Below are 27,570 nucleotides of genomic sequence, written 5' to 3'. Positions count from 1 at the left end.
GAACAGCAGGACTGCCTCTCCCCCTCCACCAGCCCACTCTCCTGGACTAGATGCATTGAAATGGTCAATCTTCATTTATTCACACTTACTATTTACTGATCTCGGTTTGGAGCTTTGTATGTGTCTCCCAGATGAGAGGGAGGGTTTAGCGGGGTGGAGGGTCATTTCAAAGGCCTCTAGTACTCTGACCCCCGACTTGTGTCACCCCCCGCCCCCTGCATTTCACCAGTGAAAAAAAACAGATACAGAGGCTCTTCATGGTGCATGTGAAGTTGTAAGACAAATCAGGGTAGAATTAAACGCTGGGATTAAAAGCTTAGTCTCTACATTTCTGATTATTGTAGAATCCCAAAGCGGTCCTGTTTTGACTTCATGCAAAAGTCTTCAGAAAGGGGCGCAACGTTTCCTAAGTATCTTTGTGCAAAGGACCTTGGGGAAGCAGCTGGCTAGTGGGGGTGCTGTGACACCGAAGGGTACTGATTTGGTGAGCCTAGACTAGGCACCTGTGTCCTTGGGCCAGGTGTATACTAGATTAGGTGTCGGTTTGATGTGTTGGGTACGCAGACTTAATAACGCCCTTAAAGTATTCATATTCTCATCTTCATATTCTCATTTCCCTACTTAGTGATGTGTATTATCTCTCTCTTATTTTTAGCTGTTCCTCAAAGTCCCGGAACTTCTCTCTTGCTGTGATTTACTCAAATAGTTATTATGACTTATCAGATTCTCTGTCTCCCTTGATCTCATTTTCTTGGTAACTCGTCATGAACAGTCCCTCCTGTGTCCTGAGCAAATGCCTGTCCCTCCATGTACATCCCGGATGGAACCCTCAATATTGATGTCCAAAGAGTGGCCTGATCAGTCTTTACCGTGGCACCTGAGGCTTCTAGTGACAATAGTAGACACAAGTGGCAATTGCTCTGTCCTATAGACATTTCCTCCCTTGCTCTGTGCCGGGTCATGTTCATCTTTTCAACTGAACCAGTCCGGTTTATCTCACCCACTTTTTGCTTTGTTTCCTCACAGTACCTCTCCCCATGGTTCATGGTCTTATAAACCTTAGAACCAAATTAGCGGTTTTTAGTTGCTCTCTTTTTCTAGGTCCTCAGCTGGATTTCAGGCTCCTTGAAGGGAGGGACAGTGTTTTCTGCTTGGTTTTTCTTCTTCACGATGGTGAGCACAGCATCACAGGCCTACCTGCTCTCTGGCTGCAGATGTCGGGGGACAAACTGAGTGCAGCTTTCTGTTCAATCAGTGAGAGGGGGATATTTCACTGAGAGTTGACCAGCCTCTGGTAATCTCCAATTCCTGAAAGGATTGGTAGACAGAGAGTCCAAAGCTGCCTTTGGAAAATAAATGGGTTTATGCTCTTTGAATCCCAGGTCACTCTTTTAAACTCTCTTTCCTAGGATGAGGCATTGTGTAAGTCTTAGGCATTGTGTAAGTCTTAGAGTACTGCGGCGGTCTGCTCTCCGTCCTCCCCACTCTTCCCCTCTTCACCTTCATGGTGACAACCTTCAGGAGCTGCTCCCATGGACACCAAGTCATGCATGCTGGGCAAGCCAGTTTTGGGGAAAACAGGCTAAGTTGCCAGAAAAGGAGTAATACTCAAAAAGGGAAAAAAAAATCCCATCTCCTGGGCTGGAATCCAGGTTTCCAGTTTAGAGTGAGTTAGCTCCTTCAGAAGTATGTCTGTTGTACAGATAATGTGTGTCTTCTCTTAAATGTCGCATGCCTGATTCTATGGTGGAGACTTAATTTGTACTTAGAGATTTCTTCTCTCTTTTTAATATGATAGTAGGGGGCAAGGAGGTGGGTCTCCCTCTGTCTCCACTGTTTTATAATTTGTTTTTGCCCCTTACACTGCCTAAAACAACTTTCAAAGCAGTGGTGGGAAAGCCATCCAGATCTTTCTTAAAGGGCATGTTGGTTTTAACGTCAATTTTAATTTCAGTTCATTTTTTTCCTCTCTCCTTGGAAAATTTCCGCCAATCCCGAGGGCTATGGAAAATAAGTTCAACACAAACAAAGCCAGATTTTAAATCCAGACCATATTTTCTTTCCTCTAGTTGACAATGCTAAGAAAAGAAGTGCTTTCTCCTAGGTATGTAGAAACATAACACAGTTATACACCACGCTACCACTTGGTTCAGGGACAAGATTACGCGGACAGTCTTCACACGGGATTGGTTTAAACTGGGTTATGAAACTAGGTCATCTTATCTTTAGAAACGTTGAATGAAGCGCCAGGAGGAGGCAGGTGTGTATGGTTGTGTGCGTAAGCATGTTCTCATTTCAGTCTTCTATCAGGGGGCAGGTCCTAGCAAACCTGTGCCTTCAGGTCTAAGCTCTTGACCTTCAGGTCTGGGTGTTGTCCCCGATAGTGACTCTCACCTCAACCTTTCCCCACTCCCATCCCCATTTCAAAAACTGTTAAGTCGGGTTGATCAAGGTATCTGATGGCCGAGAGGTCAGGAGGAGCTAGCCAGCTATAAATCAGTGAATGTCCTGGCACTGGTCTGCTGTGTTAATAGTGGGGGCAGATCTAGCATGATTCTGTGCACCCTTATAATTTATAGTCTTTTAGTTCTCCAAATTGTAAGAATTTTGAGTCATACTGGTTGTTGGGAAAGATCGTAGAATCCCACAGTTTCACAGGTCATGGAGAAGTGTCTCTCTGGGGCTAAGCTTCTGTCTCTAAGCAAGTGATTGAGCTAATATTGCCCAATAAGAAATAGATGTGAAAAAAAAAAAAAAAGAAATAGATGTGAGCCATAAAATAATTCTAAATTTTCTAGTAGCCACATTGAGAAAAGTAAAAATAAATATGTAATTTTAATTTTGGTACCATGTTTTGTTCAACCAAATATATAAAAAAATTACCATCTTAATATGTAATCAGTATAAAAATTACCAGTGAGGAGGTGTGCATTCTTTTTTTTTTTCCCCCACACTGAGTATTCAAAGTTTGAATTTCACAGTGACAGGACATCTCAATTAGTGGGAACCACATTTCAAGTTCTCAATAGCCACATGCTTCTTGGCTAAACTATCCTTGTTAAACTATCCTAGACAAATTCTACCTACTATTATCACGAAGATTTTGAGGGAGAGACAGTTCAGAGTTCTTTTCCTTTCCAAATTTGTAAGGACATTTACATGAGATACATCTTTATAACTTCCCTCCTGTTTCAAAACATTTATATAAGCAAGTGTCTTTCTTTTGTGTAAATGATTTGCCTCTAGTGTCAGTGCATTCTGTGTTATTCAAAGTCTATAAACCCCTCCCACCAATACACACACATATCCTTTTAACTATAACTATTACTAGGACTTCAGTAGAACTGGAGAGCAAGGAATCGTATCTGTATCTATAAATCTATACCTAGATGGATCTCTACTCTTAGGTGGCTAGATCCATCTTTATATAGATCCATCTATATAAACATATGTATATCTATAAAGACTTGTCTCAGTACTCACAGATACAGAAGAAATGTTATCTTCATTTAGAAATGGGAGAACTATTTTTTTTGGGGGGGGGTCTGGCACAGATGGATACTCTGAGTTGTATATTGTTTGAGATGGTATTTCAAGGTTGATTTGTGGAGGAGAAAGAGATTCCTGGGTGGGGAGAATGGAATAAATAAAAAGCATGGCACAAAAAAGGGAGGCTATGGCTATATTTAGAGAAGAGTGATGAAGGAAGAAAATGTGCAAAGGTGAATACAAGGAAGGTTGAGGATGGACAAATTGGTGTCAGTGGAAGGTCTAGTGTGTGAGATTAAATTTGGATTTCATTTTATAAATAATAGAACATCATTTAAGCATCCTGAGCAAGAGAGAGGCAAAACTGTTGTTATGTTCTAAGGGAATTAATTTTGCAACATTGTAAAATATTAGAGAGAAAGTCAGAATTAGAGTTCAGAGCAGAAGAAACCAGGGCTTGGGTTAGACGTGTTCTTCAGTATATGATAAGTAACTTGGGGCTGGATGTAGATAATGAAAGGAAATCCATACAAAAATATAAGGTCTGTGTTAGTTGGTGTAGACTAGGCTACAATAAATAGGATACTCAAACATACAATCACTGTGGAAGAGAAGTATATTTCTCCCTCATGTAACAGATAAGGACTGTTCCAGGTAGGCTGAGTGGGAGGTGGGCTCTATTTCACATAGTTTTTCAATGCCCCAGACAGTTGCTCTTACATCTTCACCAGATGGCTTCTGAAATCATCCCCAAGGTTGGCTTTTCAAGTATCCAGTGTGGGAAAAGAGCATGGAGGAAAGCATGTGGGAGGTTTTGATGGGCCAGGTCTGAAAACCATACATGTCACTCATGCTTATGTTCCATTGGTTAGATCTTGGTCACACGGCCATACCTAGTTGCAAGGAAGGCTGGGTAATAAGGTCTAGCTGTATGTCCAGAAAAAAGAAAAAAATAATTTAGGTGAAAGGTTAGTAGTCTTGGTACAAAGACCAAGGAAAAAACCTTAGATAATACCAATATCTATGGGTTAGAAGGGAAGGAAAACTGGAGAGTGTCCACCTTAAAAGTAAAACTGCCAGTTATTTTACCAGCAAAGTAGGATTATTTGGGATTAGCTGAGGAATTATAGTTTGGGACATGCAAGCTATGACACTACCTTTGATCTGGAGATCAAAGGAAAGAAACATTATAGAGAAAAGGAGGAGTGTGGGAGGGGCTGCTTTAAATGGAAGTCCATTGGAGGAAAGCATGAGTTCAGGGAGGTGATGGTTTCTCATTGGCTGAGGTATTTTCTTATTGGCTGAGCTTGTTGGGCATCAAGGAGAAATTCTTTTCCTCTTGCTGAAGTAGCAAAATAGTCTTCTTCGTATTGGGAATGCAAAGTAAGTCTCTTCCTGTTGGGGGTCTGCAATTAATGATGAGTCGTAGAGTGTGACAGCTCCCCCATCTGACCTCCTGACTCCATTTTAAATGAGGCATCCTTTATTCAGTTTCACAAATGTAACCACAATAACAGTAGTAGAAATTACACTGAACACCTGTTCTAATTGTGTGCAAGGCATTAGACATTATGCATTTTTCGCATTTAAGTATCGCTGTGATCTTGTGCGTAAAGTACACTTATTTCTGCAATTTAGTGGTGAGTAAAATACAGTTTAGGGAAGTTAGAGAGGCCCAAGAACATATAGCTGGTATGTGAAAAGTCTGTCTCATAGTTTATTAATATTGAGCTAGAGAAGGATGAGTCAGAAATGTAAGAAAACCACAGTGGTTCATTTGTCTGTTCTCTTTTTGTGTGAATGCAACCCCAGCTGGATACCCTTATGCAGAATTCAGGAGTCCCCCAGACCATCTTCACTTCTGACATCAGTTGAAAGTTTGGGCATCCCCAAGATCATACTCAAAATGTTTGATGAGGGGGCACCTGGGTGGCTCAGGGGGTTAAGCCACTGCCTTCGGCTCAGGTCATGATCTCAGGGTCCTGGGATCGAGTCCTGCATCGGGCTCTCTGCTTAGCAGGGAGCCTGCTTCCTCCTCTCTCTCTCTCTGCCTGCCTGCCTACTTGTGATCTCTGTCTGTCAAATAAATAAATAAAATCTTTAAAAAAAATGTTTGATGAGTCACTAGAAGGACTCATAGAATTTACTGAAAGCTCTTATATACACATTTGTGACCTATTGCAATGAAAGGATACAAATTCAAATCTACCCAAGGGGAGAGGTACATGGTACAGAGTCCAGGAGAGTTTCACAGGTTGAGCTTTCCGTTATTCTCTCCCATTGGATTTGCGGATAGTGCTGACCTCGCCTAGCAACTTTGTGTGACAGCACGTGTGGCATATTGCCAATCTATCTGAACCTTGGTGTCTAGTGTATTAGTTGTGGCTTGGTCGTGTAGACCTGGTTGATTTCCTGCATGGCTGAACTTAATCTCTAGCTCTTCTGGAGGCTGAGCTGATATATGGCTCTAAGCCCCACCATTAGTCATAGTTGTCTTAGACTATCTGGCATGGCTCAAGGCCCCAAGGTAAACATATACTCTTATCAGGCAGGACATTCCCAGCACTTAGATGACCTTTGCGGAGCTGAGGGCAAAGTCCAGATTTCTCTTTTGGGTAACGTTACTATAAATGTATTTTATTAGGTATCAGATAAGACAGATGTGCAGGAAAAGGATGAGCCATGGGAAAAATGTAGTCTAGTAAGAGGTATGCTTCATGTCTTTTTTTTTTTTTTGTATGACTTTTTTTTTAAAAAAGGCTTTTCTTCTGTTTGTGATTTTAGAAGACTGTCCTGTTTCTTATTAGGCACCATGTTTACTTCTCACAGTTTATGACTCTAGACTAATGGACAGATAAAAATAATTATGCCTTTCTACCCCCTTGGAGCTGCATATAATAAAAATGTGCATGGATTCATTTATTCATTGATTCTTAGTCTTTCATCTTTTCAAGTACCAAAATTTATTTGTCATTATTTTCCAGGCACTAAGTGAAGTTCTGGACATTCAGTGTTCTCATGGAGCTTAGAATCTCATATATAAGGAAACATTAATCAAAGGATCATTCCAATGAATGGATAATTACCAATGGAGAAAGATTATTGGAAGGGAACATAGTTTTATGAGAGAAACTAACAAATAACTTCACTTAGACTTTGGAGTGAGTGATGGCTTCTTGGAAGGAGTAACACTGGATCTGATGACCAGTAAGTGAATAGAAATTAACCACATAGAATCAGAATGGAGGAGTAAACAATTTGGATAGACTAAGCAGCATATGCAGTGAACAGCCTTTGATATAGGGACATTTGAACAGAGACCTTTAAAAAAAAAAAAAGAGGGAGGCACAATGTAGTTATCTCGTGTAAGCAATTATTAGTCACTGGAATAGCCAATTCAAAGGACCTGATGTGAAGCTTCTTTAGCCAGCTTGAGGAAATAAATAGCAAGGAGCCTAGTGACTGCAAATCATTGACTCAGACAGAGTATTATAGAAGATGAGGTAACCAGGACAGGAAATAGAGGGATAGAGGACAAGTAGAGAGAGGAAGTAAGGGAGGAACCCAGGGACTAGATAGTAAAAGCTTTGCATTCTTCCAAGTTCATGGATAGACTTTGAGGGATTTCGAGCCTATCAGTGGCTTGGTCAAGTGGCTCAGTTGGTTGAGCAGCTGCCTTCGGCTCGGGTCATGATCCCGGCGTCCTGGGATCGAGTCCCACATCGGGCTCCTTGCTCGGCGGGGAGCCTGCTTCTCCCTCTGCCTCTGTCTGCCTGTGCTCGCTCTCTCTCCCTCTCTCTCTGACAAATAAATAAATAAAATCTTAAAAAAATATATATATATATATAAAGCAATTACTTTCATTGCTTTGTGAAGGATAGAACATGGGGAGGCAAGACTGATGATGCAGGGATACCAGTTAGGGAGTATGAGGGCATTCCAAGCCAAAGATTATGGAGGATCAGGTGGTGGCGGTTGAAGTGGTAAGTAATTGAGTTTCATGCACATTTTGAAAATGGAGTCAGTAACATTAGTAGATGGACAGGAGTGGGAAAGGGAGATCTAAAATGACCCCAAAGTTTTTAGAAAATATTTGCAGCTCTAAGAATGGAAATAGCATTTGAAGTAAGAGTAGATTTAAGGAGTATACCACAGACTGAGTTTTGAGGCTAAAATTTTGAGATGCTTGTTGGTTTCAAGTAGAAATATTGAGAGGGCAGTTTTTTTGTTTTGTTTTAATGAGTGTGAAGTTCAAAGAGGAGGTTTGTACTATATGAATAATTTGGGAGATGACAATTGATGGAATCTAAAGTCATGAGAACTAAAAGCAAATAACCTAGGACTGGAGGTGGCTGGGGAAGAGTGAAGATCTCGGAATGAGCTGTGGAACACTCTACTGTTTAGAGTTTGGGATTACAGGAAAGGTCCAGAAAAGAAGATTGTGATGGAGTGCCATTGAGGTGCAATTAAAAAAAAAAAAAAAAGGAGTATAGTGTTTCTAGGAAGCAGGTGTCCCTAAAAGAAGGGAATGATCACTGTATCAAAAGCTGTTGATTATGATAAAGACTGAGAAGTGGCTATTGGATTGAGCCATGTAAAGTCACTGATGATCTTCACAAAAATAGTTACATTGGAATGAGAAGGAAGCAAGCCTGATGAGCTGGGTTCGAGAAACAATGCGGTGGAAAGGAAGTGGGGCAGCAAATAAAGAAAACTCATTCTTGAACTTTTCCAGGAAAGGAGAACAAGTAGAAATAACTAACAGGGATGTGTGGATCCAGAAATCAAGCTACAAATACAGTTTTTTCAGCTCTTATTTATATTCGGAGTTGTGATTGTAATATACAGGTAATTTTGAAATTTATTTTTATTTGACTTTACATTATGTAGTTTTCCATATGGCCAAACTTCATAATTATCACTTCTTGATGACTTTATAATGCTCTGTTTCATGTATTATTCTACCAAACATTCTTCTCCACAGGGCATTTGTGATGTTTCCAATTTTTGATTATACACAGTAGAAATAAACTTCTTGATGTAAATGGTTTTTCTTCCATTAGGATTATTTCCTTAGGTACATTCCTAATGTAAGATTACTAGTAAGTATATAAACATTCTCATTTATTCTGTTGCTTCTTTAAAGGCTTGTGCATTGAAGACTTTTTCTTATCCCCTGGATCTATCTTGTTAACTTTGAGCCTTCTCACTATCTTTGGTTTCCTGCCTCTCTCCTTAAAATCTCTCTGGGCTACCTTATGTCTCCTCCTCTCTCTTCCTCTTTTACCTTCTTCTCTGGTGACTGTACAAAGACAGAAAAGTATCAGATTTAATAGATCAGTCATAGACAAGTTCTAGAATCTATTAACTTGAGGGGGGAGGGTAGGGTCTGCTGGGTTATGGGGTCTTAGACTCTCTGTACATGAGTCACTTCAGAACGTTGAAAACTCATGGTGTCCAGGTTTCACCTCATATTAGTTAAAATAAACTCTCTGGGGATGGTACCCAGGTATTCTTAAAAACTTACCAGTTCATTTTAATGAGTAGTCAAATTTAAGACCCAGTGAGTCAGAACCACTCTGGCAGGAAGCTTCTTGTCTTTTTATTCTTTCTTCCCTTTGTGATTAGAAAGACTAATCAGATCTCCACTCAAGAATGAGGTTAAATCCCAGTGACCCTTCTATGCCTGAATCTGACTCAAGGTTTATCAGTTTTGTATTTATTATCAGTGGTTTTTGACCATTTTATCCACTGCAACAATTTATTCTTCACTTTCTAAAACTGTTGGTAGGATCTTTGCTCTTTTGGTTTCCCTAATATTTGATGCTGTAATTATGGGTTCAGTTTTCATATTCTCTGGTAGATTTTATGCCATGCATTACCACACTAACCCAGTGCCTGGCACCAGTGGTGTGGAATAAATGTTTATTGAATAAATTAAAGAACAACAGAATGAAAAGAGATCTCATTCCATAAATGGCTATAAATGAAAGTTGGATATCAACTTCTCAGTAATAGACTGTTATAGATTGTGAGGATCAATTTCTTTAGGATACCTAACAAAGACAGGATACACACACACACACACACACACACACGTATATGTATATGTGTGTGTGTATATATTCACATATATATGTATATATGTATGCATTTACAAGAAAAATAAATATGTATACTGTCCACATCCATTCCTACCTGAAAATTTTTAGGGTCTAAACCTATAGCTCTTCTTCTCTTGCTTCTGTTGTTTTTCTGCAAGACTGACTGTGAGGTGAGCCCCATTTTTCCATTGACTTCCATGAAAAAAAAAAAAATGAACATGACTTTCTACAGGGAAAAGTGACCGATAGAGAAGAAAAAGTCTTGGTGAAAAGATGTTCAGTCACCCTTTGACATGGACAGCCATGATTCTCATTAGCATTGCTTTCTTTTTTTTGGAATGGTTTTTGAAGCACTCTAGACATGCATAGGATGCCCCCTACCCCCACCTTAGAGTCTCCCTGTGCATTGTTTCTGATCGCTGAATATCTTCCAAACTCATGAAATTTCTCCTGCCCCTCACTCTCAGCCTCTAGAAGTCCAATGCGCTATCCATTGCTCCACGGAGCCACCTTCACTCTCACTCTTCTAAGAGTTGGTGTCAACCTTCTCAGATGGTGAAGTATCTATAACCTCTAGTTATTCTTGTCTGAAAATCATTTGAGCCTAGAGGCTCTGAAGGGAAGGTATTGTACTAGAATCTGAAGAAATATGTTTAAGAAATAGATGACACTTTGTATTTTTTTCCAGTTTCTCTTCGGTATATGTTTGTGCTACTTCATGTTGAGCTTTGGGATTCAGAGGGCAGTCATGTGGACATTTCTGGAGCCAGTTATTATAAAGGTGACTCGTGTAAGATGGACTTCTCTATTACTTGGCTGTTCTATAAAGCTCCTTATTGAAGTCATTTAACAAAATACATAGATTTGGTAGGTTAAACAATAGGAATTTATTTCTCACAGTTCTCGAGGCTGGGAACTCCAGGATCAAGGCACTGGTAGTTTTAGTTCCTGGTAAGAACCCACTTCCTGGCTTGTAGATGGCCTGGCTTGCGATGCCTTCTCACCCTGTCTTCACATGACCTTTCCTCAGTGTATGTATGGAAAGAGGAAACGATCCCTCTCATGTCTTTTCTTATTAGGGCACTAATCCCAATCATGAGGGCACCACCCACATGACCTAATTACTCTAAAAGGCTTCATCCTCAGATACTGAGGAACATATGAACATTCAACATATGAACTTGGGGGAGTCACAGTTCAGTCTATAACATCTCCCATGGGGGGAAAAAAAAATCCATGGTATGCCCCACAGATGAACCAGATACAAACAAAAACACTTTTCCTCCAAGATCAGTAAACTTCATCTCTTTGTGGTTAACTGAGTCCAGTGCTTTCCTTAATAGCTCAGAGTCCTTTTCAAGCAAATGAGCAAAAAATACACAAGTGATACACAAATCCCTCAGGTTTCTAAGGTAGTGTGCCAGAAGGAATGTGCAATCCGTCGTCCTGTTGAAGAAGCATTACACTCCCCCACCCACCCCGACGAAACGTTATGCATTCTGGAATGGATGTTTCATGTCATCCATCACAGCACTTCTGTTTGCAATCAGATGTGACCATTTATAGAAGCAGGAAGAATTCAGTTGGAGAAATTTAATGTGTTATGGGTGAAAGCCCTGCTGAAGTAGGAAAAGTGTGAATTAGTAGCAATTTATTACACTTTGAGTACACAGTGACTTAAGAGTAAGTTTTAAGAAGCCTCTGCCTTAGAACATAATTTACCCATTACTGATATAAATATGTCTTCAAACAGTCTCTAAAGTACGTTAATACCACTGTCCTCCTTCTTAACTCATTTGCTAAGTAAAGGCAACTTTTAATAGGATTTTGGTCTCGATTGTCATAAAATCTGCAGTGTTGGGCCTGCATAAATACGACCTGACATTGAACAATTTGAGGGATTTTTCTTTATTTGTTTAATATATGTTTCACAGATTATCACAGCTTATGGATAAAGCTTTCATAGGCCTCATGTCTGTTTTAGTGATGGCTTAGACAAAATTTTACCAAAGACCTGTTCTATTTCTAAAATTTTGATAGGACAAGCACTGGCCATATTTTCAGGGGTAAAATGAGAAGCGCTTAAATAAACCCTGTGGGTGCCCTTACTTTCTTGCCTCCAAAAACCTAAATTTGAGCTCTTGCCCCTTTACGCCTGGAAAGAAAACTGAAGTCAGGTGGGTCTTTTCCTTCCAGGAGAATGCCGTGAACGGAGAGCACCTGTGGCTGGAGACCAACGTCTCAGGAGACCTGTGTTACCTGGGAGAGGAGAACTGCCAAGTCAGATTTGCAGTGAGTGTGCTCCTTAGACCTCTGGGCCCTCACCTGTCCCGGGGAAGGCTGCCACGTGGCGTCTGCGGGCAGCACGGAGGCCACCTTGCCCGAATCTCCAAGGAGAGGTTTGAAAGAGCCTGTCCCTTGTGAGACAGTGGCCAGTCAACGTGGGTTTCAAGGGGTCGGTTTTAATGGCCTCAGGGCTTGGCTCCCAGGGCTGGTTTAGATTGGTGTGTCAGGGGAAGAGGGTGACGGTGCATGAGTGTTTGCTTCTGGACAGGGTGTGTGCGTGGGGAGAGGTCTCTGTGTGGAGGAACCGTAACCGTGGGAGGGGGTGACTCGCTTGTAGAGGGGGGAGTGTGAGCGCTGGGTGACCTATGGGTTTGGCCTTGGGCGCCGGCTGCATATACAGGCATAGGTCCTTTAGTTTGTAGATACTGAGGGGTTTTTTGTCTGTTTGTCTGTTTGTTTGTTTAACAGATTAATGGTTTGTAGCAACCCTGCCCCTGCGCCATTTTTTTCCAACAGCGTTTGCTGACTTTGTGTCTGCGCCGCATTTGGGGAATTCTCGTGATATTTCCAACTCTGATTGTTGTCTGTTATGGTCATCTGTGATCGGTGATTATGACTGGTGGAGAGCCGAGGTAATAGTTAGCACTTGTAGTGATGAAGTATTTTTTAATTAAGGCCTGTCCTTTTTTTTTTCTTTGACGTAATGCCATTGCACACTTAATAGACAGAATAGTGTAAATAATAATTTTCCGATGCATTGGGAAGCAAAAAAATTCATTTGACTCCTTTTATTGTGATATTTTATGGCAGTGGTCTGGAACGGAACTCACGGTGTCTCCAGGGTATGCCTGTAATTCAGATCAAGCGTGGAGGATAAAGTTCTAGAAACTGGACAGTTAACAAATACATTGGAAGAGCCCATGCTTTTTAAAATTTGCTTTGTATCCTCATTTAGAACCATCAGCTTAAATGTCAAGGTTGTCTTTATGTTCTGTGAAAAGGGCATGGTTGCCAGGCATTAAGTTGTGAGGAACTAAAATTTTATTCTTGAGAAAGTGAACTTAAAATTTTTGTGTAATTCAAAATTATTGGTTTGAAAAGAGAGTAACGGGAAACCTAGAATAGTAAAGAAGAAAGAAAAAATGAGTTTCTTCATATTTGGGGAAATGGGCCTCCTAAATGGCATCTAATACATTTTTTTTTCTCTCTTTCATTATGTTTGTTTATTACATGAAAGAAAGATTTGGGGCAAAATGTAGGGCTTTGGAATTACAAATGAATATGTTTCTATCAATGACTAATAAGGAAGAAATTGAGTTTCCGCTAAAGCTTTTAGAAGAATATAGCCTTCAAGCACTTTGATCAGTCTGGCTGGAATTGCAGAGCTGGAGGAACAAAACTTTAAAAATTGCATTAGCTGTTCTGATGACTGGTTTATAGGTTCTTTTGGGAAACCTTCATAAGAGTTGAGAGGACCAGGGTTTGCTTGAGTGAAGTTAGGAATAGAGCTCAGTGAAAGGCCAGCTGTACAGGGTCTCCATTTGAATCCCACTATTAGCACTCACTGTGTGATACTGAGAACTCCTGTCCTTTGGGCACTGGTTACCTTCTTAGAAAAAGAGGGTGGGATAAAATTATTTTGAATTTTGCTTCCAACTCAGATCTGTACTTGGTTGTTTGCCTTTCTCTTAATCTTGTAAATTCAATTGATTTAAATATCAGGATTTCAACTTTATGCATATGTATTTTGAATTAAAGTATAATTGCATAAACTTTGATTGAATTAACCAAAAACCAAGAGCTGCTCAGCTACTTGGACTGAAATGCTGTAAATAATGAATTAACTTTAGGATCTCAGTTAATTGCAAAAACACTGGTCTTGGGATATCAGATAATATAAAATGGAAAAAAGGAAAACCAATTTTACTTATATGTATGCTTTTGAACAATTTCTGCTGCTACTGTTTAGGAGTTCTGCATCATTTCCAAATTATTCCCTTTGATCCTTTTCTGGTAGTCTTTTAGGGTCAGCCACATATTACCTCTCTTGGCAAATATATACACAGATAGATTTATGCTCCTAAATAACATTGCTATCCACCAATTGATTATAACTTGGTCACTATTCTCTTTATACCCAGAAAAACAACAATAAGGGAAGTTGTAAGTATAAGCAGGAGAAAACAGCATTATGAATATTCCTGGTGCTCTTCTGAATCTTTCTCCAAATTTCACCTCCAATACTCAGCTCTGTTAACTCACTTTACAAAGCGTCTGGAAGGTGAAGAGCTCTCCTCCAAAAAAAAGTGATGAAAGAAGGGATGAATCCGTGAGGAAGCAGAAGGTCTGTGTTTTCTCATTATAGGCTCCTGAAGGCTCAGTTTCTTCACCTACAGAGTGGGGGGAGTGTTTGGAACATTACAGGAGATAATGCATTGAAAGGATTTACTTTCCACTGCAACTGACACAATGCGTTAAAAATTAAAACAACAACAACAAAAACAGAAAAGAGAGAAGCAGACAATTCTCAAAAGAACTACCAATCCCAATATATATATGAAACATATTTTTAGAAGGCACCCAAAATAAAACAACTATAAGGAGTCAAGGTCATGTGCCCATTAAATTAGCAAAGATTTACGAAATTACAATACCTGCAGCTTAGTTTAAGTCAAAATGGGTGTTCTCACTGTCAGCTCATTGGAGTGTAAATTGATAAAACAGCTGACACTTGGACAACATGGATCTGAACCATAAGGTCCACTTATATGTGAAATATTTCTGATAAATACAGGATAGTACTATAACTACGGTAAATTATTTTCTCTTATGATTTTTTAAAAAAGATTTTATGTATTTATTTGACAGATCACAAGTAGGCAGAGAGGCAGGCAGGCAGAGAGAGAAGAGGAAGCAGGCTCCCTGCCGAGCAGAGAGCCCTGTGGGGCACTTGATCCCAGAACCCTGGGATCATGAGCTGGCGAAGGCAGAGGCTTTAACCCACTGAGCCACCCAGGTGCCCTGTCTCTTATGATTTTTTAAAACTATTTTCTACAACTTACTGTATCATGAGCAAACAGTGCATAGCATACAAAATATGTGTTAGTTGAATGTTTATGTTATCAGTAAGGCTTCCAGTCAAGGGCAGGCTATAGTAGTTAAGTTTTAGGGAGTCAGAAGTTATATTTGGATTTTTGGCTGCACAAGAGGTTGGTGCCCTGAACCCCCACACTGTCCAGGAGTCAACTGTACTTCAGAAAATTGTCAGCGTGTAGTGAAAACATTACAAAGCTAGCTCTCTCTCTCAGTCTGGGCATCATATTTGGCAGGGGAAGGGGGGCATTGGCAGGAAGGGAAGACCGGGAGGAGTGTGCTCAACTTGGTTCAGGGTAGGGAGATTTGTAGTAGGAGTAAGAGTGAAATAACCTGGATTGCCGAAGAGTATTAATGAAGGGAGGTAGAGAACTGACCTCTTCCAGTGTTGAAAGACCTGCCTTGAAGAAGAGGAAGAGGGGAAGGTCTTGCTCTCTGTCCTTAGGAAGGTAGAACTGAATTCTCCATAAGAATCCACTGACTCTAGCAGCGAATCTTACACGGATCATAAATATCACCTGGAAAACCTGTTAACAATGTAGATGACTATTTCTCTCCTTGCTCCAAATGCTGATTCAATATGCTGGAGCTGGACTTGGGAATCTGCAATTTTAGCAAGCACCTCAAATAACTACAGTGCAGATGGTCCACAGACTTAACTTTGAGAAATACTCAATTACAAGGAAGAGCTTTAACAACCAGAGCTATCCAGCAAAGGATCAAGGTTTCTAGAGAGACAGGCTGAAATGATGTGTTTACCAACAAGTCGGATGGCCATCTTTCAAGGCTGCTGAGTGTAGGGGAGGGGTGCACATCGGCTTTGGGTAAGAGGTTAGGCAAGTTAATCTCCAAGAGAGCCTCCAGTTTCAGTGTTCTGTTTGCAGCTAAATAGCTGAACAACCATTTGGTAAGAAAAAAGCAGGTGCAGATGGATTCTGCATCATAATCTCATTCCTTTCAATGAAGCACCTTTGAAGATAGCCAGCCTGTTGAGATAAGGACCAAACTGCCAGGACCAGGTACTACCCGCAGGCTTCTAAGCAATGTACAGGCAGAGCGTTCAGAGGAGGAGTGAGTCCATTACCAAAGATGTGCCTTTCCCTCCTTACCTTATCTTAGCAAAGCAAATGTCACGGGTAGAAGTTAAGAGAAGGGAGGAATCAGTGTGGGTTGAGGTAGACAGAGGCGGCTTCATGGCAGTGGGGCTTAAGCACAGTTTGAAGGATGGGTAAGATTTACATAAGTGGTGGGGCAGGAGAACATTCAGGAAGGGAGAGGAACATTAGGAAACTCAAAGGCAGGAACAAGCATTCAACAAGGGAGGAGGAGATCATCAGACATGCATGGTCACACCAGAGGGCATGTGCTAGGTAAGAATGGAAAAAAGGACAGATGGGGGCTGTGTGTGTCCCTGTCTTTGGAACTGACACTTGGAGTGCATGTTATAAATGCCTGTGTGCTTAGGGAGCATGGCCACGTAACAAGTTGTCTAAAGCAAGACTATTTCAGGGGTGAAAGCAAGACCATTTCAGGGGTGAAAGAAGCTCCTGGCAGGAAGGGCGCCGTAACATTAAGAATAAACCAGAACTGCATCAGGGACACTGAGACAGTCACCCTGACTTATACGGACATTGCAATAGTCTCTTTAAAACCAAAGCCGTCCTGCAAATCCAGGACTTCCTGCTGCCCTATGGACTGATATTTGGGGCTGGTATTGGAGGGTATTGAAAGCAAGGCAGTGGCCTCATAGGACACAAAGATGTTTGTGGGAGGGTTTACTCCAAAGCCTTGGGGCTGAACCAGATGACCTTTAAAGTCCTTCATCTTCTGCATTTCTCTAGTGACAACCTTTAATACTGTAGAATGTCTGTGAGCAGAAATTTAATGGGATTAAAGTTGTTCCTAAATCAGCTACAGTCCCCAAATTAGTAACTGTTTCTTTTTCTGGCCTAGAGAGAAGAAAGGGATAGGGAGGCAGCAGTAATGAAATTGGAGCAGAAGGATCACTGTTTCCCAACACAATCATGGGGGGGAAGAACTGAAATAAAATCCCAACTAGGACCACTTTCGTTTGGTGCTATGTGTTGAGGTGGACATTTCTTCCTTCATTTATTCTGGAAGTGTCTGTGGGCTGGGTGCCTGTGCCTGGAACTGCAGACAGTGAGTGTGGAGAGCGACCAGTAACTGGAAATGACAGTATCACAGTTTGGTAGGTAGAAACCCTTCTCGTGCGTTGTTGATAGTATACACAAAGACGCTGAGCCACATACTGGCTTCTAAAGAAATTCACACCTCTGTTAATAGTCAATAGAGCACATACTAGTGCATACCTATTTTGACACTGAAATTACACTTGTCTACATTGATACATTGATGCACCCACCAACCGTAGTCAGGATCCACAACCTGCGTCTACTTGGGTAGACAGAGATGGGCTCTCTGGGACCTGGGAAGGAAATGGGTTTTGTGAGACTGACCTGGGTCTGAAAACCTGCTGTTCCACCCATGCAGAGTGACCTTCGGACAAATGTCACCGATTTTGCCTCCATTTCCTGATTTAAAGTGTTTTCACTAAGATCAGCCTCACCGGTTCTTATTGCTGGGTGAGAATTGTGAACTTATCAACTCTTTTTAATTTTATTTTCTGGAGTGGTTGATCCCGGGATCAACCACATCAGAGTTTCTGTTGGGCGGCACAGGGTGTGAATACTCTACAGACGACTCTACAGACGACTGTCTGTGTCAGGTCGAGGAGCAGAAGGCCCCTGTTCTCCTTCATAAAGAGTGTCAGGACCCAACGAAGGGGACTGGTATAAGGTGGCTGTTAGGGGTTGAATTGTGCTCCCCCGACGGATGCCCCAGTCCTAATCCCCAGTACTTCGGATTATGACATTGTTTGGAAATAAGGCTGTTGCAAAGATGCTTAGTTAAGGTGCCTGCTCAAGTGTGACAAGTGGCCTTCTAAGAAGAAGAAGACACCCAGCGATGCATAGGGAAAGAGGTAGAGTCTGGAGTGAGGGAGCTATACCCCAAGGAACACTAAGGACCACAGGCTGTCTGTCATCAGAAACTGAGAGGGAGGCATGGAACAGATTCTCCCTCTGAGCCCCTACAAGGATCTCAACCCTGTGGGTACCTCGATTTCAGATGTCAACCCTCTAGAATTGTGAGACCATACATTTCTGTTGTTTTAAGCTACCCACTTTGTGGGCCTCGGTTAGGGCAGTCCCAGGAAACACACGCAGTGGCTGTCCTGTAAGGGGACTTACCTGGCCTCGTGGCTCCTCCGCAAGGCTCACAGGTGGGCATACACCCGGAGGTCTACTGCAAACAGCCTTGACTAAAGATTTCATTGAGACGTTTGTGGTTTTCTGGGTAAGTGAGCAGACAGGCAGGGAGGCGCCCGCCACTGAGAACTGCAGGGAAGAGAGTAGTTAGACGGTAGGTGAGTGAGAACGTGTAGGTTGGGTGACAGAAAAAAGGAGCTGTCAGACTTCAGAGCGCTGTTACCAGATATCTTTTCTATTTTTAAATGGGCTTATGTCACCTTGTGTTTGTGGGTAGGCTGATGGGTACTGTTTTCCTTTTGTTACTGTTTTGTTCAAGTGTTTTGCTTTAGCCTTTTCCTTGTGGGTCAAATATAGCTAAAATGGCCACCCCCACCTGACCTCCGTGCTAAGGTGTCTTCCAATATTGCTGGAAGCTTCACAAAGAGAATTTTCTTGAGTAAATGAATGAATTGCTTTAGGGAGGCCATGTAATATGGGCGTGGGGGGTGTGGAGAGTAAAGAACCATGCAGATCTAGAGACAAGTAAGATCTGGATCAAAATCCTGCCTCTGTCCAACTTCTCTGAGCCCCAGGTCCTTCTGTAAAGTGGTGTTGATTGTATCTGCCTCTCAGGATTGGTAGAGGGATGAAATTAGTCGACAAACATCAATGTCCTTTCTAGTTTTCTCCTGTCCCTACTTAAAATTCAAGGTCATGGAGCTGAACGAGCTAATGAGTAGTTTCGTTGGACTTTGCTCTCAACAAGACCTTATGTTTGGGATTTTCCTGCTAACCCCAACACTGAGACTTAAACTTTTACCTTGTCATTTTGCTGCTGTGTGTAATATCCACAGTCTCCCTAGGTCATGGGTGGGACCAACTGAGTATGCAAATCAAAGTAACCCATTCCAGAAAAGTAGCCCAGAAGTCTCACCTCTGTATCACAGAACCCACTCACAAGGAGGCTGGCCACTTCACTGGATCCTTGGAAGAAACTTGTAAGAGTACACGTGAGGTCGCTCCCTGTCCTATTTGAAGAACGCTTTCAGCTTTTTGTTGCTTAGAAGAAAAAATAAAAAAGATGCAGGACCTGGGCACACACTGTTTATTTCATCTCTGGAATATGGTTCCACTGGACAGCAGCCTGTGCAGATGCTCTTTCGTGTGCCTGTGCTGTGGGTGAGTAGGCAAAGCAGGGTCCAGCACACACTGCTGGGCCTCTCTGCCCATCTGCTGGTGGGTCCAGACCAATGCTGGACTCAAGCCCTGGAATGCATCAGGCCTGCCTGCTGGGTGCCCTCTCGCATGCCAGGGGTCCAGCATGGTAGACTGAGGGGCTTGACCCCCAGATGGTGGCTTGGCTGAGTGGGGCGGGGGCTGTCAGAGGGAACTGCGAGGGGGGCAGTGAAGCCCAGGAGGCTGAGGCAGCTTCATGTTGTTTGGGTGCCAGCCTCGAAGACACCATCTCCAGGGAGCTGCCAAAGCTGCTGTCTGCCAGAGGTCTCTCCCTGCATTAGGATATGGAGGAGCTAATGAATCGGAATGACTCAGGGAGAGCCGAGCCATCAACAGAAATAGTTTTGAGAAAGCATTTGCATAGACAGATTCTCTGTTCCTGACCCCCTGGTCAGTGGATGCGAGTGGAGGAAGGGAGTGGGGTGTTCCCACGAGTGCAGGTGCTGGTTCTCCACGTGTGTCCAGCCAGATGGTTGGACATTTGCATGAGATCATCCAAGTGCACACAGTGAACTGTGTCTGGAATGTGGCCGGCCCTCAGCGAATGGTAGCTGTTGTTACTATGATAGCTATCGTTGTTGTCGTTGGTGTGGTTATTTGGCCCACGGTGCTGTGCATACACTTGAGGGGAGTATCTCACTGATCCTGCCCACTTCATGCAACAGACACAGTGGTGGGTTAGAGTGCCCAGAGAACTTCAGGATTCTCAACTGCTAGGTGACCCTGGATCAATAGTATCATTCCCTTTTTGCACAGTCCATTTTTTTTTTTTTTGAAACAAAATCATGTTCTGAAGAGCACTAAACTCCTAAGAAAACAATCTGGGGGTATCCTTCATTAAAGCAGGCTCATGACCAAATAAGTTTCAAAAACACTGAACACCTATGATATACAAATATGTGTTATGAAGCTCTAAGAAACACCTAAGATGTGCAGAATTTCCTACATTTTCCCTCGGGGGGAAGGGATGATTGCTGAGTCCATTACTTCCCCACAGAACACCTATGGCATCTTGTGGGATCTCAGCATTCAGCGGAAGTCTGAGAAGTACTCACATCATTTTGCCACTCTCCTAGGACCTGTCAGTGTTAGTCAATAACAGTAACCCTTTGGGCTCCTCATGAAGGCAGTTCCTGCCCACTTAAATGTGGAAGAACGTCCGAGAAGCTTAATCACCATCCAGAGTTTCATACCTTGTCTTTATCTTGCTGCATTATTTTGCCTTTATACTAAACTTTCATTAAGCCAAGTGTATGTGTGTGTGTGCACACGTGCACATATATTTTATTTGTAGAGTTTGAGCCTCTGACAATAACCATCTCCTCTGCAATGGTCATTTTAGATTGAGGCTGTGTTTGTAGGAGGCTATATGTTTGTGCAGAGCAGTGTTGATATTTAATGCTGGCACAGCCCTGTTAATAAAGATAATTTGCATCTGACTGAATGTAGGGTTTACATCTCACCTAGGCAATGCCCAGGTATATAGAAATGCTTTTCCTTTTCCACTGTTCCTCAGTGCAGAGACCCAGAAAATAGAACGTAATCAATATTCTTGTTGCTCAGAGGCCCCAGTCTTTTTTTTTTTTTTTTCCAATTTATTTATTTTCAGAAAAACAGTATTCATTATTTTTTCACCACACCCAGTGCTCCATGCAAGCTGTGCCCCCCATAATACCCACCACCTGGTACCCCAACCTCCCACCCCCCTGCCACTTCAAACCTCTCAGATTGTTTTTCAGAGTCCATAGTCTCTCATGGTTCACCTCCCCTTCCAATTTACCCAAAAGCACATACCCTCCCCAATGTCCATAACCCTACCCCCCTTCTCCCAACCCCCCTCCCCCCAGCAACCCACAGTTTGTTTTGTGAGATTAAGAGTCACTTATGGTTTGTCTCCCTCCCTATCCCATCTTGTTTCATGGATTCTTCTCCTACCCACTTAAGCCCCCATGTTGCAGTCTTGGCCGAAATATTATTTGCATCAGCTGTCCCCAGACTTATTATCAGCTCCTAAGTGGACATTGTCTCTGATTTTTAGGAGCTTGTTGTTGTTTTGGGTCCCTGCCTCATAGACCAGGCAGATAGAGATTTTAGAGGGCAGTGACATGAAAACACATGGAGTTGGAAAAGCTGGCTTTGATGCCTTTATTTGAGGAGGTGTGTGGGCTTGGGCAACAAGTGGTGATCTGGCTTTGAATCCAGGCTCAGGATTTTCTAGTTGTGCCATGTTGGTCATTACCTTCGTTTCCTATCTTTAAAAATGTGGGCAATACCTGCTTTTTACCATTTTTGTGAAGCCAAAATAAGATGATGCATATATAGCAATTAATTGCATGGCAAGTCACAAACACATGATAAAAATCATCCACTACCGTCATTCCTCCTTCCATGGAAATGGCTGCCATGGGTTGTCGAAACTGATCCCGGAAAGGCAACACCAGGGTATGAACCTTGGAGGGAGGGCCTTATAATCAGCACATGTCTCTCACTGAATAAAAGAGAGGATGGATCTCATGAAGTGAAATGACTAGCCATCCCTGAACTCTGTAGCCCTTATCCATTCTCTTGATCTTAAATAGCATGGATCACTTTCTATTATTTATTTATTTTTTAAAATCACTTACCTACTTGCCTATATCTGTACCCTAGAACATGTAGATCCCATGTAGCTCAGGGACTGGGCCTGTGTTGTACTGTCCTGGATCCTTAGTGCTGAGAACAGTGACAACAGTGAGTAGTTATCCTGCCATTTTTCATGGAATGAATGGGTTCAGCAATGGGATTATTGAGAGAGACACACATACAGACATGGACACCTGTCACCAGATCAAACCCTGCCATTTAAGTATCATCATACTTAGTATCCAGGATGTTTGAATTCCTGCCTCCTTCTCAGGCTCTTCAGCAGGGAGACTCAATATTCACTGCTTAGTAGGCTCTTGTGGGTATTAAGCTTTGTTATAGCTAGTGTCATGCCCAAAGCAACCCATCTTATTTGATTCTCCTAGAAGATCAAGACTGGTGTTTAAAATTCTTGGCATAGGTGGTCATGGGTTGATGGTCTGTTATCTATCCCTATGGGGCTCTCATGAGAATGGATCGTCTGAAGCAATGTCAAATATATTTATCTTCATCAATCTTGTTCCCCTAATCCTTCACCAGTAAGGAAAATGACAGGGAAGTAGTAAGTGGTAGTAGAAAGGTTAAGTACCCGTTAAATTCCATTGGGTTCCACGATGTGGACCCCTCCTAAGAGATTAATGAAACTTTCTATTGCAACTCATCAGCACCTATCACTTTTCTTTTTTTGAGCCAGAAAGACCCAGGTTGCATGCCTAACTAATCTATCTTAGGTGAGTTGCTCCATTTTGTAGGGTCTCAGCTCCTCAGTCATGAGATGCATGGAGTTATCGCCTTGCAGGGCTGAAGTGAGCTGTGTTTACAGTGCACATAATGTGTATATCCTACTACCAGCCGTACCGGTAAACACTATGTTTGGTAATGATGTCCTCACTGAAAAATGATATGGGTAGGCATGTGTATGTGAGTGAGAACTACATCGCCAATTGGGAATATAGTGTTGGGTGAACTGTGGCTGAGGTGGTCTCCCTGGGCTAGACTGGCTTGGAGGCTTTTTCGTAATAATGTCCCCAAGAGCTTGGGATATAGGAAATGGCAATGAAAGAATATTTACCCAGCTCAAGATGGCTTCTTAAGCAGGTACGGTATTCCATATTAAGGCAAATGTATCTAAATTATTTCTTACAAATCTCAGGCTGTGAACTAAAGAAAAATAAAACAACAAAACAAAAAAATTCCTGTATTTCCACAATATAAACTGATAACGAGGACATTTTAGGATTTATGCAGCAGGTTAGGGAATGTATATAGTGCTATCGCACCAGCAGGAATTGAAAGGCAAGTGCTTTCTAGTTTATATTGAGCCTCAGATCTCTACACACTTGACATCCTACCTCAGAACTAGAAAGAGCCATTAAGACAACATTGGCACACCATTTCCTATTGATTTTTATTCAGACTTCTGTAGTATGTCTAACCCATTCTCGTATCTATCGGCTTAAAATTCATAAATGTACATCTCTTTGGGTGTGTAGGGCTCTTACTGTGTAAATACCAACTTATTAGTGTCTGTGTACTTACAATCCTACTTCCATACATTTTTTGCCCATCTAGTAACAGTTCAGTTAATCTGCAAGATGCATGGCAACTTTGACGTGAGACAACTTGAAAAGAGTCTAAAAATTCAACAGGCAGTAGCCACAAAATCATCTGGAAAGAACCAAAAATAGGAAGAGAGCCCACAATAAAGAGAGCCAATTGACTCTTTGGCTTTGATCCTGTTAGCTAGGACCTGCAGACACCTAAGCTGAGAAGCACAGAGGAAATGAATGGGGCAAAAAATAATAATAGGAGAAAAGGCAAGCAGGCAAAAGCAAAAAAAAAAAAAAAAAGGCAAAAACAAGAGATGAGAGTGATAAAGTACAGAGAAAGTCAATAGTTATAGTTACGGAAATATGAAGCCTCCTTGGGTAAAATGACAACCAAGAGCAGGAAATAGAATTATGGATTTTTGAAGATGTCTTTTAGCTCATTAGGCTGAACGCCTAAGCAGTCTCGCGCCGCCAGTGAAGGCGCGCCCCGCGCTTCCGCCTGCCCCGCCGCCTCTCAGAGGCCGCCATGTTGCTCGCTCTCCGTCAGACTGGCGCGGATTTATCAGGCCACTCACTGCGCTTTCCAGAAGTGGCGACAGCAGCGTGTATTTGCTTCACATCTGTGTGGCTGCACCTGCGTGTTACACAGAGCTGCAAAAGGAGCGGTGAGTGCGCGTTAAACTCCACAGAGTTCCAGGATGTGGACCCCTCCTGAGACGTTTGCGTAGCTTTCTAGGGCAACCCACCAGCACCTACCACTTTTGTTTTTTCATTAGAGAAAAATGCCTTGAATTCACTAGCATAAGCCACTTTTAAACCAGATTATTAGAATTTGGTACAAATTCTTGCCCAAGATCTAGGCAAGCATCTCCCTTTCGCTCCCCACACTTAAACTGAACCCTGTGTCATCCTCACCGTAACTTTTACCGATCTTAACACAATGTTCAACATAGGACAAGGGTCTCGCTCTTCATAACCACCCATCAACATTAGCTTTGAATTCATATGCTTTCTAGCAGTTTGGTTTCCACCCAGTTGTTTCTCTGGTGAGCCCCGATGGCCCGCTTCACGGGAGGAGGGTCTTCATGAGATGTTTCAGTCCCCACATTCAGTGGGGACTGTCCCCATGTCTGTCCCCTTCCCTTGGTTTCCTGCTCCAACATTTGGGTTTTCTTTCTCTTCAAGTGAAAAATCAACCTCGACAGCTGAGGAAATAGGAGACTTGCATTTGTGTCAGAACAATCCAAGAGAAGGTGCTTTCCTTTCCGTCTTTATGCGTCTCCAGGGAAGCTGCGAGTCAACAGCCGTGTGCCTCATGGGGTTGGCCGGGGTGGGGGGGTGTGCTGACCCTCCAGATTTACTGGCATAGCTGAGGTACTCAGGGCAGGGCAGCTCTAGAAATGCAAACGCTTCATGTCCACACTGCTTCAGAGAACATGCTCTTGAGAACACAACAAAATGGGGTGTTTGAAAAGTATGTGAAGTGAGTTTTACTGCAGGACCTGTGAGGCACTCACCACTTAATGCAGTAGGAGACCCCATAGTCTGTGTAGTCGGCTGGCAGGCCCAGTGGCGAGGTGGGGTGGGGGGGCTAGAGTGAGAGCGAGGCTGTCCTTTGCGAGCATTGACGCTACTGGAAGACATAGGGCCCAGATGGGAGACATGTGTGTTGGGCTTACTGGAAGCCTGCATGGGACTGGTGAGTGGATCTGCTTTATCCCTTAAACACTTGTGTGTCTCCGCCTTCTCTCCTGCTCTTGTGGTCACTCCAGTTCAAGCTCTCATGGCTTACTACGTGAGATATCACTGTGACCTCTGATGACTTATTCTCGTTTAGAAAAAGAGTGGGTCTTAACCATGATTTGCAAGATGACCCCCTATAATCTGGCTGCCATTGTTGTGTGGCCTCATCTCTGCCTCGTTTTGTCCAACAACACAGGCCCCTCTGTCCCTCTTTAAACATCCCAAGGCCCTCATCATGCCTCTGGGTTTATACTTGCTGTTGGTCCCTTTGCCCAGAATGTTCTCCCCTTAGATATCACCTCAGGCAAATCCCATACATCCTGCTGGTTTCTCAAAACGTCTCTTCTCATTGAGACCTCTCCTGGACAAGTTCAGCTTCCCTCTACTCTTGGTATTTCTCCCATTCTTTGTTCTCTCTTTAATTTTTCTCTTTAGCACTTGAATTTATGAACATATTATATATTCTATTTATGTACCATGTTTATTTGTTTATTGTCTGTCTTACCATAAAGTAATCCCCATGAGATTAAAAAAAAAAGTTTCATTGATGTTTTGTTTACTGCTCTGTCCCCAGGGTTTGACACCTCCTAGGTGCTTGGTAGTCACTGATTGATGAAATTAATTAATTACTTTATCTCCTCTCCTTTTGTCTTCCTTCTGCTTTCAGATAGTGCCACATCAGGTCACCAGATTACATGATTATTTTTGGCCCCATTCGTCAGTTTTCTTTGGCCAATTAGGTTAAAAATTTTGTATTTCTCAGCCTGGATTTAAGGATTTGAGCAGTCTTAGAGTCACCTTCCTGGCCCGATCAGCACCACCTAACCAGGACTTCTATTTGGGAAGACTGGCCTACTTGTTGGCCCCAATTTTGTCCAGCTTGTTTCCTCCCCACCCCCGCAACCATTATCCAAGTAGATTCCGATTTAACTTGCCTGTAGAGACGGGTAGCATAACCCGGGCAGCAGTAACACAGACTTTTTGTTCTTAGCTCTGCCCACTTATGTAAGACCTCAGTCTTCTGCGCAGTAGCCTTGCCATCCTGTGGCCCCCCAAGCCTCCCCAGAAGGTGTCTCATTTGTGACACGAAAGTAGAGCAACTGTAACCACCATGAAGCTTCTACCCTGTTTTCCCTTTGTGTGGAGAGGTCTTCTGTCCCTGTAAGGTGCCTCATTTTCTCTTTTGGGGTTGCCTATTGGGAAAATGCCTCTGTCCCACTGGAGGTTTTGTCTCATGATCCCAAAGCCACCAGTTCTCCAGATTCGGGCTGGGTTGGGGGGCTTGAAAGGGAGAAAGCCCTTCTCTGCAAATACTTCTTTCCTCCCTCCCTCCCTTCCTGAATGTCTACTAGGCTCTTGGTTTGTGTCTGGCTTGGTGTTGGATTTTAGGGAAAACAGAAATCTTCTTTTTGTAACTCTACATTTTTTTTAAAAAAAATATTTGTTTATTTATTTATTTATTTTAGAATGAGAACAGAAGTTGGGGGGAAGAGCAGGGGGAGAGAGAGTGAGAGAAGCAAACTCCCCACGAGTGCAGAGCCCAATGTGGGGCTCAATCTCAAGACCCTGAGTTCTTGACTTGAGCCAAAAACCAAGGATCAGATGCTCAGCCAACTGAGCCACCCAGGCGCCCCTATAACTCTACAGTTTTTAACCCTGGGACCTCTTGGGAATAGTTCTGCTTTGCCATTTGTCTTCCAGCCCCTCGTAAATCAGCTCCTGTGGCTTCTTAACATGGCCATTCTTCCTATTCCTCCCCTCTGTGGACATCCTGTCCCACCTGATCCTCCCCCTGGGCACACACGTTGACGTCTCCATACTCTGTACCTCAACCTGGCATCCAAGAACCCAAGCCAGCGGACCCCTTTGAGCCCAGTGACTCTGTGCCCCGCTGAATATGCCTATGCCAGCCTTCGGGGCTCTTAGCATCAGCTACATAATGAGATTTTGGATTGCTCTCTGCTGAAGTGTCCTCAATTTCTGCAATAAATACATATTTTAAGGCCCAATTCCAGAATTTGCTTCTCTGTTAGGTCCTTCTTAGTGACTCAGCCTCTGAGGTCTTACCTTCCCCGAATGACGGCATTCATTGTCTGAGTGGTTCATTTAGCATTTAGCCGTGTGTGGCCTTCTCTGGTCATGATATTCCCTTTCCCCTACCCCCAAGTCCTTCTTGTC

At 42.6% G+C, this 27,570-nt stretch overlaps 1 protein-coding gene across 6 annotated transcripts in view; it reads left to right on the top strand.

The window, feature by feature from the left end:
• Nucleotides 1–27,570, top strand: part of DGKI (diacylglycerol kinase iota) — a 438,228-nt gene that overhangs the window by 156,658 nt on the left and 254,000 nt on the right. For 5 of the 6 annotated variants that reach the window (XM_044246656.1, XM_044246655.1, XM_044246660.1 and 2 more), the window contains exon 3: nucleotides 11,790–11,885. In XM_044246656.1, the coding sequence (XP_044102591.1) occupies nucleotides 11,790–11,885 (96 nt within the window). Of the gene's footprint in view, nucleotides 1–10,351; nucleotides 10,375–11,789; nucleotides 11,886–27,570 lie in introns of those variants that run through there. The other variant, XM_044246659.1, reaches the window with a different exon arrangement.

This window comes from Neovison vison, chromosome 4 (assembly GCF_020171115.1).
Source record: "Neovison vison isolate M4711 chromosome 4, ASM_NN_V1, whole genome shotgun sequence".
In the NCBI taxonomy this organism is placed as follows: Eukaryota; Metazoa; Chordata; class Mammalia; order Carnivora; family Mustelidae; genus Neogale; species Neogale vison.
The sequence above is the reverse complement of the archived record's forward strand: the minus strand, read 5'-3'. Positions and strand labels throughout refer to the sequence as shown.